The sequence below is a fragment of the Mesocricetus auratus genome, unplaced genomic scaffold (genome assembly GCF_017639785.1).
Source record: "Mesocricetus auratus isolate SY011 unplaced genomic scaffold, BCM_Maur_2.0 Super-Scaffold_100011, whole genome shotgun sequence".
In the NCBI taxonomy this organism is placed as follows: domain Eukaryota; kingdom Metazoa; phylum Chordata; class Mammalia; order Rodentia; family Cricetidae; genus Mesocricetus; species Mesocricetus auratus.
Window position 1 is genome coordinate 65486011 of NW_024429195.1, and position 15215 is coordinate 65501225.

The 15215-nt window shown below is 35.3% G+C and overlaps 1 protein-coding gene across 11 annotated transcripts in view; it reads left to right on the plus strand.

Moving 5' to 3' along the window:
- Lrriq1 (leucine rich repeats and IQ motif containing 1) overlaps window positions 1-15215 on the plus strand; it is a 185343-nt gene that overhangs the window by 12583 nt on the left and 157545 nt on the right. For 7 of the 11 annotated variants that reach the window (XM_040754967.1, XM_040754968.1, XM_021225984.2 and 4 more), the window contains 5 exons: window positions 2227-2318; window positions 3877-3994; window positions 5726-5949; window positions 9623-9697; window positions 11979-13706. In XM_040754967.1, coding sequence (XP_040610901.1) covers window positions 2227-2318; window positions 3877-3994; window positions 5726-5949; window positions 9623-9697; window positions 11979-13706 — 2237 coding nt within the window. The remainder of the gene's footprint in view (window positions 1-2226; window positions 2319-3876; window positions 3995-5725; window positions 5950-9622; window positions 9698-11978; window positions 13707-15215) is intronic. The other 4 variants (XM_040754970.1, XM_040754972.1, XM_040754973.1 and 1 more) reach the window with 4 other exon arrangements.

Genomic DNA, 15215 nt, shown 5'->3' on the forward strand with positions numbered 1-15215 from the left:
TTGACAAAGCTGAAAAGACGGGCTGTGGGATGAAGACCCAAGGTTTCCTCTGCCCCTTGCAGAACTGCACTGGTGCAAAAACTGTTGTTTACTATAATTAAGAAGTTCAGAGTTAATGCCAGTACAACCACACACAAACACACACACACACACACACAAACATACACACACACAAATTATAGAGTTGCTAATTTTCTTTTATAGTCTTATTTCTTTTCCAAAGCTCCTATAACACAATCTGGGTCAATAAATGGAAACATTGCCTGCTTCTCCTTATACAAGCAGTTTTGTTGTTGTTGTTTTTTGTTTTTGTTTTTGTTTTTGTTTTTTTTTTGGTTTTTCGAGACAGAGTTTCTCTGTATTGTTTTAGAGGCTGTCCTGGAACTAGCTCTGCTGGCCTCGAACTCACAGAGATCCGCCTGCCTCTGCCTCCCTAGTCCTGGGATTAAAGGCGTGTGCCACCAACACCCGGCATATACAAACAGTTTTATGAAAACAAAATTTTGATTCAAATCACTCACAGTAAGTTAATGGCAAAAGAATTTGGTTAGTGATATTATTTTTGCTCAGCTTCTTACATTTTAATGCATGCCATAAAGATTGTAAATAAATATCCAAGAAGAAAATATCACATTTGATAAAGCAAATGGGAAGAGTTAGTCTTTGGAATAGTCCTCTATAAAGGTGGTATGCTATTAGAAAACGTTGACAAAATTTAACACACTAGTTGAGTAAAGAAAAGGACAATGAGAAGAAAATGAAACTCAATCACATCTCTTAAAACAAAATTCATGTTATTCATCGTGGTGACTTTAATCTTTTAAATTAATGTGTGTAGTAAAATATTTCCATCATATTGTGCAAGACTCTATTGCCAGTTTCTAGCAAATACCGTTGAGCCTTGATACATTTCTGATCAAGGTGCCATTGTATACTATGTATGTATGGAATTTCCTTTGAAATAAAACACTCGATTTTGGAGAGACGCTCCTCAAAACTTAGAGTGTTCTAACGGGAGGTGAAACACTCCATCCTACAGGAAGCTCAGTGAGGCTCAGAGTATCTAAAAGGGATCCTTAAGACTTAGGAAGTAACCAGCCCCAAAGCTTCAGAAATTCCTGAAACTAACGAGACACACTAGATTATCCTCTCCTCTGGCTTATATAAACAGTAAAGACTGCTCAGAGATATTTGGAGGCAGACCGTCCTGCCTAGATAAGTCTCAAAGCAACATAACTGCTCAGAAATGACTCAAGCCATCATAACTGCCTGGAAGAGGCAGAGACCAGCTGAGCTCCTTCAGAGAGATTTGAGACCAATTGAGTTGCTTTCAGGAGATAGTCTCCAACCATTTGAGTCCTCTGCAAATCATACAGTGAGATTCAGGGTTCCAGCTTTCTTAAACTGTCAGTAATGCTGGTGTGAGCTGTGTTGATGATCAGTGATGCTGGTGTGAGCTTGTTGATGCTCAGTGGTGGTGATGTGAACTGTGTTGATGATCAGTGGTAGTGGTGTGAACTGTGTTGATGGTCAGGGGTGGTGGTATGAACTGTGTTGATCTGTGGTGGTGGTGTGAGCTGGGTTGATGATCAGTGATGCTGGTGTAAACTGTGTTGATGATCAGTGGTGGTGGTGTGAACTGTGTTGATGGTCAGGGGTGGTGGTATGAAATGTGTTGATCTGTGGTAAGTTTGTGAACTGTCTTAATCTGTGGTGGTGGTGTGAGCTGTTGATGATCAGTGTTGCTAGTGTAAACTGTGTTGATTAAACTGTCTTTGTATTAATCCTGTTCCTTGTAAGAAACCCTTTTACCTCTAGTTAAGTAAGTAATCCCAGTTATCTTGCTGGTTTACCACGTTCAATTTTGGCAATTTGTTTTCAGTGTGTAGTCAATTCCCTTTCTGGGGTGGGTATAGGTTCACTCATTCATGTCCCTCCAGGTACTGAGTATTATCATATTATCAAGCAAGAATGATATGCATGAAAATAAAACTCATTCTAGAATATGAAAATTGTTAATAACATAGAGTGCATTAGAAGTTTACTTTTATTTTACAAATAATGATAAATTTATTGCAACATTTTAATAATGCTTTTGTATTCTAAGAAGTTATTGTTACTGATCAAGTATGTTGATACAAATTAAGATAAAAGGGTAATGAAAAGGTTTGAGGTTTTGACATACACTTTAACATTTGAAATTATAGTTGTTTTTCCTTTTTCTAGGTTGTAGTTATGGTACAGTTTCTAACAGTCATGTGAATTTGAGAACTGGATCATCAGCTGAATCAAAAGCAAATTCTGAGCAATTAATGAAGGTTTGCATTTAACATCCGAATGAAAGTACTCACTATTATAGTTAGGAATTTGGTGGGCTTTTTGTTGTTGTTGTTGTTGTTTTGGTTTTTCAAGACAGGGTTTCTCTGTATTGCTTTGGAGGTTGTCCTGGAACTCGCTCTGTAGACCAGCCTGGCCTCGAACTCAGAGACCCACCTGTCACTGCCTCTCGAGTCCTGGGATTAATGCTGTGTGCCACTAACTACTGGCTTGGAATTTGTTATTTTTTTTCTTACAAGCAAAGTTAGCTTATTGACTTCAATTTGATTATTTTAAGTAAATTACATTTGGTTTCATAGTATCCTCTGTCATGTTATATAAAACCACATAAATTCTGTCATCAAAATAGTGATTTAACCATAAGTATTTGGGAGTTAAATACCCATATACATAGAACACTTAAATAATATTGCATTTATCATTTTGAAGCAAAAATGAATATATTGTAGTACTTATTCATTTTCATGTGAAAACTGTTTTTAGGGGGGTACTTTAACTATATCAGAGAACATTCAAGAGTAGAAGATGTTATATTACTTTTGGAAAATAACACAGGAGAAAATTCCTGGAAAAATAAAAGTAAAATCTAGCATTTTATAGATTGAAACCTCGAAAATGTGTTTTGAAGAACGTATTTGAAAGATTTTTTTCTTAAATTCAGTCATACTAATGATCTATTTTGTCTAGCACTGTTCCTACTTTGTAAGAGTTTGAGCACAGCTTGAAAAATATCTTGTTTCCTTTTTATTCTTTTTTGTTAACACAGATTTGAAATACTAGTTGTGAATTTTTTTACTTCATTGAAGATATCCTATGTATATTAAAGTACATTGAATATATAGTTATGTAATACTTAGTCAAAGATATGTGCATAATTCAGATTTAAGTAGATAATGTTTATATTTGTATTATGCTGAATATATTAATAGCCTGCATACATGAACAATAATAAGAGATAATAAAGATATAAATTCATCAGAAAGCAAGGTAGACATACTTTGAAGTGATTATTAAGCTTATTAATTGGCTATTATTGATTAATTTGATTATCTAGTTTGTAAAACTTTAAGAGGATAAATATCCTTATAAAGAAAATAATTATTAATTTATTTGAAAATGTCTACAGTAAATCAAATTCTCGGTATGTGTATTTAGAGATTTTTAGAGTAATTTGATTACCAAAAAAAACCCAGAGAGTGATCAGTGGACAAATCAATGAATAGTATATTCTTTCCTAATTATTTGCTCTGTTTACATGTTAAATTTACAAAAAGTCACTTTATTTCAATGATTATAAATTTAGAATTGGAAGAATGTTGTAGATTAAACTAGACTAAAAGGTTTCTTAGTAATTTTTAAACAATTTTTAAATTATTAATTTTTTAAATTTATTTTTTATATTCCAATCCCGTTTCTCCCTTCATCCTCTCCATCCCATCTCCCATCCCCTCCTCAGAGAGGGTAAGGCCTCCCCTAGTTTTATACTATTTTGTCTTTCTTCAATAATTAAATAATAAAGATACTATTTTAACCTCCCAGATATTATCTGTAATAGAAAAGGAGGAATTTATGAGAAGTCTAACTCATTCTGCCAGGTCTGATTCCATTCCTGAGCCCGTTGCTGTTGACACACCAATGGATGAATATATTTTACCAGGTGGGCAATATTCCCAGTTATATGTTCAAAACTTTTATATGATATATCAATGTGCATTGAACATTTTTTTGTGGCACCTGCAAATATACAGTTACAAAAATTTTAAAAACTGAAAGTCATTATTCCTCAATAAAATTCTTGCAAGCTGGAAATGATATGAGTTTTTTAATAGTTTTTAAAAGTCATTCACCATCATGTCGGCCTCATTCCAGGAAGGTGGCATGGTTCAACACATGTAAATTAATATACATAATTCAGAATATAAGTGAACAAAGGACAGAAATCACATCATCATTTCAGTCGATGCTGAAAGGATCTTTGAGAGACTCCAACATCCCTTCAGAATAAATGCTCTGTTGAGACTAGGGATGGAAGGAATTTGTGTGAACATAATAAAGACTGCCTATGACAAACAGATAGCCATCATCATGTTAAATAGAGAAAAATTTGAGACATTTCCAGTAAGATCACAAGTCAATATATCTCTGTTGATCACCCTTTTTCAATATGGTTCTTGAATTCCTAACTAGATCAATAAGACAAAGAAAATAAAAGGGACATAAGTAGGAAAAGAATAAGTCAAAAAGTATCTCTACTTGCAGAATACATGATTCTATACGCAGAGGCACTGAACACTGCACCAGAAATCTTCTAGAGCTGACAAACATATTCAGCAATGTGTCAGACTATGAAATTAACATATTCAAATCAACATCCTTCCCAGGTACTAAGACAGACAAAGAAGAAATGAAGGAAACAATCCCTTATTAAGGTTCCTATTGTTATAATGAAATACCATGACCAAAGAATGAGATGGGGAGGAAAGGGTTTATTTGAGTTATGTTTCACTGAAGGAAGTCAGGACAGGAATTCAGACAGGGCAGGAACTGATGCAGAGGCCATGGAGGAGTGCTTCTTACTGGCTTTCTCTCCCATGCCCTCCTCAGTCTGATTTCTTAAAGAACCCAGAACTATAGTTATGGCCCCCACTGAGAATGGGTTGGACCCTCCCCTATCAATCACTAATTTAAAAAATGCCCTACAGACTTGCCCACATCCTGATCTTATAGGGGCATTTTCTCAACTAAGGCTTCCTTCTCTCAGATGACTTTAGCTTATGTCAAGTTGACATAAATTTAGCCAGCATACCATACAATGGCAAGTTTTTAAATACATGTATGAAATTCTAAAATTAAATAAAAACACTGAAGAAAGAAATTGAAGAAGACACCTGGAAATAGATTTCTCATGTACATAGTAAGCAATAACATTGTAAAAAATGGCCATAATGATCAATAAATTTACTGCCATCCCCATCAAAATTTCAGTGAAATATTCCAAAGATTTTTAAAAAAAATCTTAAAGTTCATGTAGAAAAACAAAAGATCATTAACCAAAACAATCCCGAGCAATGTCTCTTAACTGTATCACTGAACTCCACACACACACACACACACACACACACACACACACACACACACACACACACACACACACACAATTTTAGGGATTATATTTTAAGAAAAGTTTTTTGACTTCTTTATTGACAGTAATGGAATTCCCATATATAATCAGAAGAGTTTTATGAGTGATGACATCCATTTACATTGGAAAATGCATATCTGTTTGCTTTAGTGATAGGCTTTTATGGTGTGTTTACAGAGTAAAAATATATCAGAATGATAGGTTTGACCTCAAGAGTAATACTTTTGTTCCTCTGAATCAATGTAGATGATGCTGATTTGAGTTTTGGATACTTTGAAGTAGAAGAAAGATGTAGAAAGTCTTTTGAAGCTTGGCAGGACAAACAGAAAGAACTGGAAGAAACAGATAAAGAAACTCTTAAAGCTCAGAGTTATAGAGAAAAACAGAAATTTCAAGAAGACGATGAAAAGAGACACTGCTGGATAAGACAGTTTGAAGTTGAAAAGGAAAAATTAGAAACCCTTCAGAAGGTCTGGTGCTCTCCCCTCTTCCTAGGAGCCCTAGGGCATGGTCTTTGTCTACATGACAATTTATAATCTGAGGGAGAAGGGTCTCTTGCTCTCTTTCCTCATATTTAGCAACTCTTCATCCATGTCTACTTAGATTTAGTTCTGCCATTATATGATACACAGCCAAACTTCTGTTCTTTTCATCCTTTATCACCTCTTATACTTTATTATTTCATGTCATCCTCAGCAGCCACTGATCCTTACCAGCCTGTAAAAAGCATAAAGCTGTGTTTGTAATTTGTCTGTTGATACCCCATAATACAAATGCATTTAAGCTGTATGCATTGTGTTTTTCATACATTGGGGTCCTCCAGTGTTCCCAGTTAAATGAACTAGAAGTTGATGTGAAACTGGTTTTGCTCTTTCCTCTTTTTATACTTAACCACCCTTTAAGAATTACATTGTCCACTTTTGTGTTCATATTTCTTATTGCCACTTTGAAATGGCCAAGCTTTGCTAGAGACTGGCAATATTTGCTATGCTTTCTAATTGATCTCCTACCTTCAGCTCTACTTAGTTTTCCAATTCATCCACTCAGTTGCCATCAAAGGACTATTTTTAATGTTAATTGTAAATTTCTATCCTGTGGAAAGAACCCACAGATAATGTTCAAAGAATGTTCTCACTTTTCTTTTTTCTTTTATTGAAAATAGTTTTTTCATTTAATATCTTCTGATTATGATTTTTCCTCTTCCAACTCCTCCCAGTTCCTCCTCACCTCCAATTCTGTCTAGCTCCATACCCTTTCTATCTCTTGTTAGAAAATATGCAGACATATAAAAATAATAATAAAATAAAATTTGATAAAACAAAACAAAACAAATTAAAATAACTCAAAACAATCAAACAATAACAAGAGCCAAAGAAAAGGCACAAGAAATGCATATTGACTCGCATATGATTACACACAGAAGAATCCCATAAAAACATAGAAATGAAAGCCATAATACATACACAAAGGAAGAATACTGTTACTACTATTAGCTATTATTATACAATTATTACACATGTAATTAAAGACTCTGACTTAAAGTTCTAAGACAAAGAACCCCAGAGATGACTTTGAGTTCATTTTGTTGCCATCACTGCTTGTGATGGTACGAGTGGTTTGCTTCCCCCATCAGAATCCCTTGGCGAAAACAAATATTCATTTACAAATACTTACCAACTGGAGATAGCTTCTGGGTTAGGGATGGGGGCTTATATCCACCTCTTTGTGCACACAAATCCCCATCTGGTGCAGACCTCTGTAGAACCTCTGTATATTGTCACCGTGTCTGTGAATTCATAAGTTCTCCAGTCCTCTTGTGTCTAGAAGGCCCTGATATTCTTGGTGTTCCTCATCTCCCTTTCTCTTCTAATTGTTCCTCTTCCTTTCCTACAGAGTTCTTTGAGCCCAGGAAGGGGGATTTGATGGAGACATCCCTTTAAGGGCTGAGTGTTCCAAGGTGTCTCTCTCTCTGAATTTGATATGACTGCCCCACTGCTGCAAGAATAGATTTTTCTGATGATGGATGAGCAAGGCACAGATCAATTGAATATAATAGAATGTGGTTAACATTCATTATTTGCTAAGTTAATTTAGCAGTACAGCATTGTTTGATTTCTTCTAGGTCCCTGGCATATCTAGGCTCAGGTTTTTTGTCCCAAGCAGCATTGAGTATGAGTTCCATCTAATTGGGTGAACCTCAGCACAAATCAGACATTTTGGTTACTCTCATAAGCTTTGGGCCACTGTTACACTAGTGTATCTTGCAGACAGGTCACTTTTATAGGTCATAGGGTTTGTAGTTGGATTGGTGTTTACCTTTCTCCCTTGGTGTCATGCAAAGTACCTTCTAGTGTGATCATGAACAGTAGTCTGTGAATGCTTTAGGTAGGCACCAACCATACTTCTCCATGTTCAGGGAGTTTGTAGATATCGTCTCCAGCATCAGTTTATGGAGAGCCACCAACAGGCTTACCCATAGCCTAGGTTGTTTGGGGAGTCATGATTAAGTAGCCCATTCCTGGAACTGGAAAATTCATTTGTTAATTAGAGATGTGATGTTCAGTTGGGGCTCTTTACCTCCCATTATTTGGTGATTTCATTTAGCTGACATTCAAACACACACACATACACACACACACACACACACACACACACACACACACACACACGGAATCTTCTGTTCTATTAAGGTACCATACCACCCCACAAATGGCCTAAATTTTAGACATCTCTCCATATATTACCTCTTTCACCCTCTCTTCCTTTCCCCTCTTGTTAGATCATCTATTACAGTCTGCAGCCTCATCCACCCATCAATGTCTATTCTATTTCCCCTTCCTAGGGAGATCCATCCCTGTCGGCTAGTCCCTTACTCTATACCTATCTAGCTCCATCCATTTACCTGTGGATTTCATACAGATGATTAATACTCCATTGTGCACATATGCCACATTTTCTTTGTCCATTAAACCATTGGCATAAATTGTTTCCAATTTCTGACTCTTGTGCATGGGTAGGTAATGAACATGCTTGAGCAAGTGAGAAAGTCTGCCTCTGTAGTAGGATGACATGTCCTTGAGGTATGTGCCCAAAATTGGTATAACTGGATCTTTAGTAATTTCACTCCCAGCTTTCTGAAAAATCACCACTCTGATTTCCATAGCAGCTGTACAAGTTTGCACTCCCACAATCGATGGTTGAATATTCCTCTTACTCCACATCCTTGCCAGCGTAGGCTGTCATTTGTTTTTTATTGATGGCCATTCTGACTGTTCTTAAGATGAATCTCAAAGTAGTTTTGGTTCACCTTGATGACTGTGATGAACACTTCTTTGAGTGCTTTTTAGTCATTTTATTCTCCTCTCTTGAGCATTTTCTCATTAGATATTTATGTACCCCTTTAAAAAAACTGGGTTATTTTCTTATAAAGTTTTGAGTTCTTTTACATATTTTGGATGTTAGCTCTCTATCAGAGGAGTGGTTGTTACAAATCTTTTCTCATCTGTAGCCTGTCACGTTGTCTGGATGACAGCATCCTTTGCTTTATAGTTTCACGAGGTCCCATTTATTAATCAATGTTCATAGTCACTGTGCTGTCTTCTGTTCGGAAAGCCTTTTGCTATGCCAATGATTTCAAGACTCTTCCTGCACTTTCTCTTCTGTCAGAATCAATATATTTGGCCGTAGGTTCAGGTCTTTGATCCATTTGGTGGTGGGTTTTATGCAGGGTGAGAAGTATGGATTTATCTGCATTCTTCTACATGCAGCTATCCAGTTTCAATGACAGGTTGAAAGTGGTGTCTTTTTTCCCGGTATGTATTTCTGGTTTCTTTATCATAAACCAGGGTGTGTTTGTTTCCGTCCTGATCTTCAATTTGATTTCATTGAGAGCCTGTCTGTTTCTGTGCCGTTACTGTGCTGCTGCTGTTACTATAGCTCTGTAGTCAGTAGTACACTTTGACATCATGAGTAGTGATAACTTTAGCAGTTCTTTTAATCACTTACGGGTATTTTAGCTGTCTTGAGGATGTGGGGAGATTTTCACATTTAATCATTGTTTATAAATGTGTGAATTAATCTGATATAATGAATATGTTTTTGGTATTTGAATATAATAATATTCTGATGTTATTCTACATTCAGCAAGACCAGGACAAAATTAATGATGAACTTCATAAAGAAGAGAAACTGTGGAAAGAAAAATACAGAGAACATGAGGTATATATTTGTTGTTTTGTATTCATATATTGTTATTATCCTTTTGAATTAAATTATTTATTGTGCTTTTTTAAATAATGTGTATATTAAGATACTGTTACCTATATGGTATGGAATTTAACTATTTCAACGTTAGAAATTTGTTAACCTTAGAAACTCTCACCAAAAGAGAATATCCTAAAAATAAAAAGTTCAGTAACTGTATCTTTACAAGATTGAAATTCTATGTTTTAAAAGTAAATATGGTATTGAGAACATTCCATAATATTGCAAAATTTAAAGAAACATTACTGTATTTTGACACAATTATTTGAGTGTGTTAAAGGGTTTTGAACTTAAGGTAAAATAGTTATCATAAATATTTCAGGGTTTTTTTGTTCCCATATTTTTATATAAACTTGCTTAAATGTTTAGAAATATAAAATATATAAAATTTTTCATTAAATCACCAACATAGAGTATATAAATTACTGTTATCCAATTGCACATTGCTTCATTTTTTTCTCTTTTTTAAAGATTTATTTATTATATATATAAAATTCTGCCTGCATTTAAGCCTGCAGACCAGAAGAGGGCACCAGATCTCACTATAGATGGTTGTGAGCCGCTGTGTGCTTGATGAGGATTGAACCCAGGACCTGTGGAAGAACAGTCAGTGCTCTTAACCACTGAGCCCTCTCTCCAGCCCATGTTCTTTCTTTGCATTTCTTTTCTCAATTTGTATTTTGAATCTTCCCTTTATATACTCCTGAAATGTAGGTTTATACTATTGTATTTAAATGTAGAAATCACTAGTCGTGTAAATAGAAAAAAATCATACGAGAGTAAAAAGGAAAATTCAAGTGACATGCCATCCAAACATTTGATAAAATGGATCCGTTAAAATAACCAGAACTCTCAACCAGTAGCATAACAATTACACAGATAATTTATAAAGAAAACTTAAAGTAGTAAGTGTATGTCCTATGAAAATTTAATGTGAACATTAAAATTCATGAATGAGCATGACAATATATTGGATATATAATGGGAATTTGACATTTACTAATATATATGTTTCTATGTCAGAAAAATCAGTTTAATAGTAAATTTTTCCTATCTTTACCCAGTAGATTTTTCTTAAATATTTTTATTTTAATTTTTACCTTGAGTCTAAAATCCAGGCCTTCTCTGTTGACTCTCGACAATTCAGTGATAGGATTTCATTTCAAATTTATTTATTTCAGCAACTGCAAATTTATTCTTAATCCACATATTCTTTTGAAGCTTTAAGATTTTTCACATTATAAGTTTAGTGATTTTTAAATATGTGTCAAACATTTTGCTAATTGATATGTGAAAAAAGCAAAAAAGAATACCTGTGTCCCTGAAGATTTCTGTGCTTTGGATATCTGTGTAAGTTTGTATTGTGTGTGTTAAGAGAGGGGGTGTAGAATTAATTCTGCTATTTTTCCTTAGTCATATTTGAATTAGTATACAAAATTTTGTATTTTGTATTTGTATACAAAAAACCTTTATATTACTTTTAGACCTTCAGTTTTTCTCAAATATTTATTCTGGGATGCCTGCTGGTCATGCATAAGGTGTGTGTGTGTGTGTGTGTGTGTGTGTGTGTGTGTGTGTGTATCTGTTTTATTCCTGATATGTATTTCATGTCTTTTTCATTTGAAAAAAATATCTCTTAGAAAAATTTTTCTTTAGGCCATCAATCACCCAGACATTCACTTTTTTTTCCTGATTTTTTTTGTTTGAATGGAAAATCATTCTAGTGTATATATATTTTTATAAAGGGTAATTTTATGCTGAAGATTTAAGCCAGTTTGTAACTGCTTAATCTTACTACCTCCTGAATTGCTTTACCAGCTAATATTCTTTAAATATTTTCTGACTTATTTGTGTCTGTTTACTTATGTTTTGGTCTCTATTATTACAGCATCTATGTCAGGAAGTTTGAGTCCCTCTTTCCTTCCTGGATTTTGGTTTGTTTTTCCCTTTGTGTTTCCGGTGTCATCTTGATTTCAAAGGCTCTTTCTACCTGCAGATAATCCCTTAATTGTTGCCTCATTGGCTCATAACTTAAAAGAGTATTATCAAAGTCCCAATGCGACCCAAATCTTCTAAGCATTTAAAAATTGAATTTCCTATAAAATAAGTGACAAGTTTTTCTCAGCGAATTTTATAGCAATTTGACTCCAGATCTAGGTTTTTGTGTCATTTTAGTTCACTTATAAAATCGCTGATTTAGCCCATGCTCATGGCTATTTATCTTAATTTATCTTAGGAACTTATTAGAAACTTGCATTTACAAATGGAGGAGGAAAGAGCAAGATTAAGTGAGCTCCAGGAAAACGAAAAGGCACGCTTGCTAACACTGCAGCACAATGCAGCTGTAAAAATCCAAGCTAAATATAGAGCGTTTATAGCTTACCGCAAATACAGTCCAATCATAAGAGAGCAAATAGAAAAGAAGAAGAGGAAAGTGCGGGAGTGGAAGGAGAAGGAAGCAAAGATCCGACAAATGGAGGAAGAGAGAAGAAGAAGAATTGAAGAGGAGAAGAGGATTGAGGAGGGGAGAAAGAAGAGGATGCTGGAGGAAAGGAGGAGGCGGGAAAGGGAATATGAAGAGAAAAAGAGCATCCTGAGACAAGAGCTAGAGGAGCAAAGAAACAAGGAAAAGATGAGACCCAGGGAAGAATCCTGCCAACTGCTCATCATTACCCCTGCTTTGGAGAAAGGGGAAGGTCGTGCCAAGCAGCCAGCTGTCGCAAACGTGGCAAAGAATAAGGATGCTATAACCGAAGAGTTAGCGAACACCAAATCAAAGAAGCAAAAAGATGCTTGTCTGGTTCAGCAGTCAAACGAGAGAGAAAATGTTCATAAACAGTTGACACTGAGAGAATCAATAGGAGTAAAAATTAAACAGAGCCAGACCGTTTTGGCAGAATTAAAAATGAGTGAAAAAAATGAAAACTTACCAAAATTAAAAATGAAAGAAAAAAATGAAAACTTATCAAAATTAAAAATGGAAGAAAAAAATGAAAACTTATTAAAATTAAAAGTGAATGAAAAAAGCGAGAACTTACCAAAGAAACAATGTTCAGAAAAATCGACTAATCAAGAAATTACCTTTGAAAATACAGAACAAAAAAATGAATTGAAAAGCTCAGACTTAAAGGAAAATGTCAATAAGCAGTGCCAGGGGCAAAAACTGGAGTCTCAAACTCAAAAAGAGGTAAAGGTGAAGCATGCCACAAAGGAGAATATGGGACAAGAAACCCAGATAGTGTTTGGATACAAACCAGAAATGAATGAAGAGGACAACAAGGAGGCACAGGAAATCATCAAAGATAATCGAGAGAGACTGGCTGAAAATATAGAAAAAAAAGACATAACAGAGCAAGATGGATCATTGTATGAGAATTGTTCTTCAACTATCTCCGTGCAAAAAGATCTACTATCATCGCTAATATTAGAAAATCCCGAACCTGTAGAAAGAAATGTAATGTTAGAAGACAAAGAGATTGATTTAAAATCTAAAAGAGTTGAGGAAATCCCTAAAGACATTATTCTGACTTCTGATCCTGTGGTCATTAACTCAGATGTCCGGGTGCATATGGAAGACAAAACAAACCAGCAGGGTGCTGTCTCAGGCAAACAGGCATCCAGTGAAGAGACTGGCAGTCACAGTGCTAATAGCCCCTTGGTCACCGAAGAAGAGGACTCTCCTAAATCTGAGATTAAAGACATTCCAGAACAATGGAAGCAAACTAGGGATGAAAGTGACAGTGTCCTGGTCAGCTGTGTTTCACAGATAACCGTTGAATCTTCAGTTGAGGAGAGGAGACTAGCTTGGATAAAGTCATTTAAACCTTGGTCTGAAGTCTTTGAGCAAAGTCAACTCAAGAAAACCATTAAAAAAAAGAGACTTATGAAGTGTCCAGCAAATACAATGCCTCCTTTGGATACATCAGCCATTCTCCAGATTGGCCCTTGGAATACTTTACAGCAGGTATTTATAGTTTGAAAATACTATTTTTACATGGAATGAAAAATTAATTTTCCATTATGTAGTTTTGTTTTTCAATGGTTTTATGCGTAGGAATTCTACCTCTTGATGACATATGGCCTTGTTTCAGAGGACTTATATTTTTAAGAACTTACGTAAAAATTTTCAGGGCATTACCCATTTCGGCAGTCTAAAGAGCTGTGATTTATACTTTTCAGTGTCTTGAGTTTTGATTCAAGGCCCTGTAGGAACATCTGGAAATTATGGTTGGAGTTATAGGAGGACACAGTAGTTTAGCTGTTCAGGAGTTTATTCCGGATTGGGGCGAGCTGTCGTCCTTCATTCACGTGAAAACAGCTACTATAGCAACACTGACAGGATGGAAGACCCTTGATTTCCCATGTGGACATACTATTTAGCCATATGCCATATAGTTGCAAAACACAGAGGCTGAAAACACAGCATAGTTTTCATTAAGTGCTACTAATTTTCTCTTATGGAGAACACAAAGTCAAACAGACTTGACATAAACACCTATGTGTGAGGAAATTGGATTGTATAATGCTTCAAACAAGTTACAATTTTTATTTAACTGTATCTTGAACATCAAATATATTTAGTAAAATTTATTTTCGAGGCATGAAAATGATGTATTTTTTACAATCTCAGTTTTAAGCAGCATAGTCTTGTGCTGTCACAGCTCCCCTCAATCACTTGAGTAAACGATTAGTAGGGTAATTTTACATTGTGATACTTGGCCATTATTGAAGGTAAAAATTAAATTTCAGGTAACTAATAGTAGTTAATCAGGGTAGATATTTAAGATCATAAGAAACCCAGTACTGTTTTTTCAGAATTATAGTTTTATGGTATACAATAACTAAGGATACTAGGCCATAGCATTGCTTTTCACACATGGAAACAGACTATGTGGCAGGAAAGAGGTACCAGTTCTATCCATCAACGTGGAGGCAAGCTCCAACATGTGTCATGGAGAGGCTCCATTGGAGTAGGAGGTCCACGTCTGGCACCATATCCTCAACATGGAATGGAAGGAAAATGCTCTGTGTCACCAGCTCCTCACCTTGAGACAAGTAGGACCTATCTTGATCTCAATGAGGTACCATGATTCTGAAGATTAACTTAATCAGAGGACACTAGTTCTTATATCATGAGTGTGTATGGAGAGCACCCTCTTAGGTAACAGAACAGGACTACAGACAATGAACTATTCACATCTTCTATGGGTGCTTTTCATGAAAATATTTTTAAGAGTCCATAGCATTTTATGTCTTCTTGCTTTGTTGCCCTTATTTAAAAAGAAAATTGACAGGGTCTTGCCATGAGGAATATACTGTTCTTAAACTCATGATACTCCTGCCTCATATCCCATGTGCTGGTCTCACAGACTTGCACTACTATGGATGTTTATCCTTTTAATTGCTTCAGGTCAGGGCATTGTGTATGCCACTCAAGTGTTCTCCTACCAAGCTACCTCCAGATTATATTCCA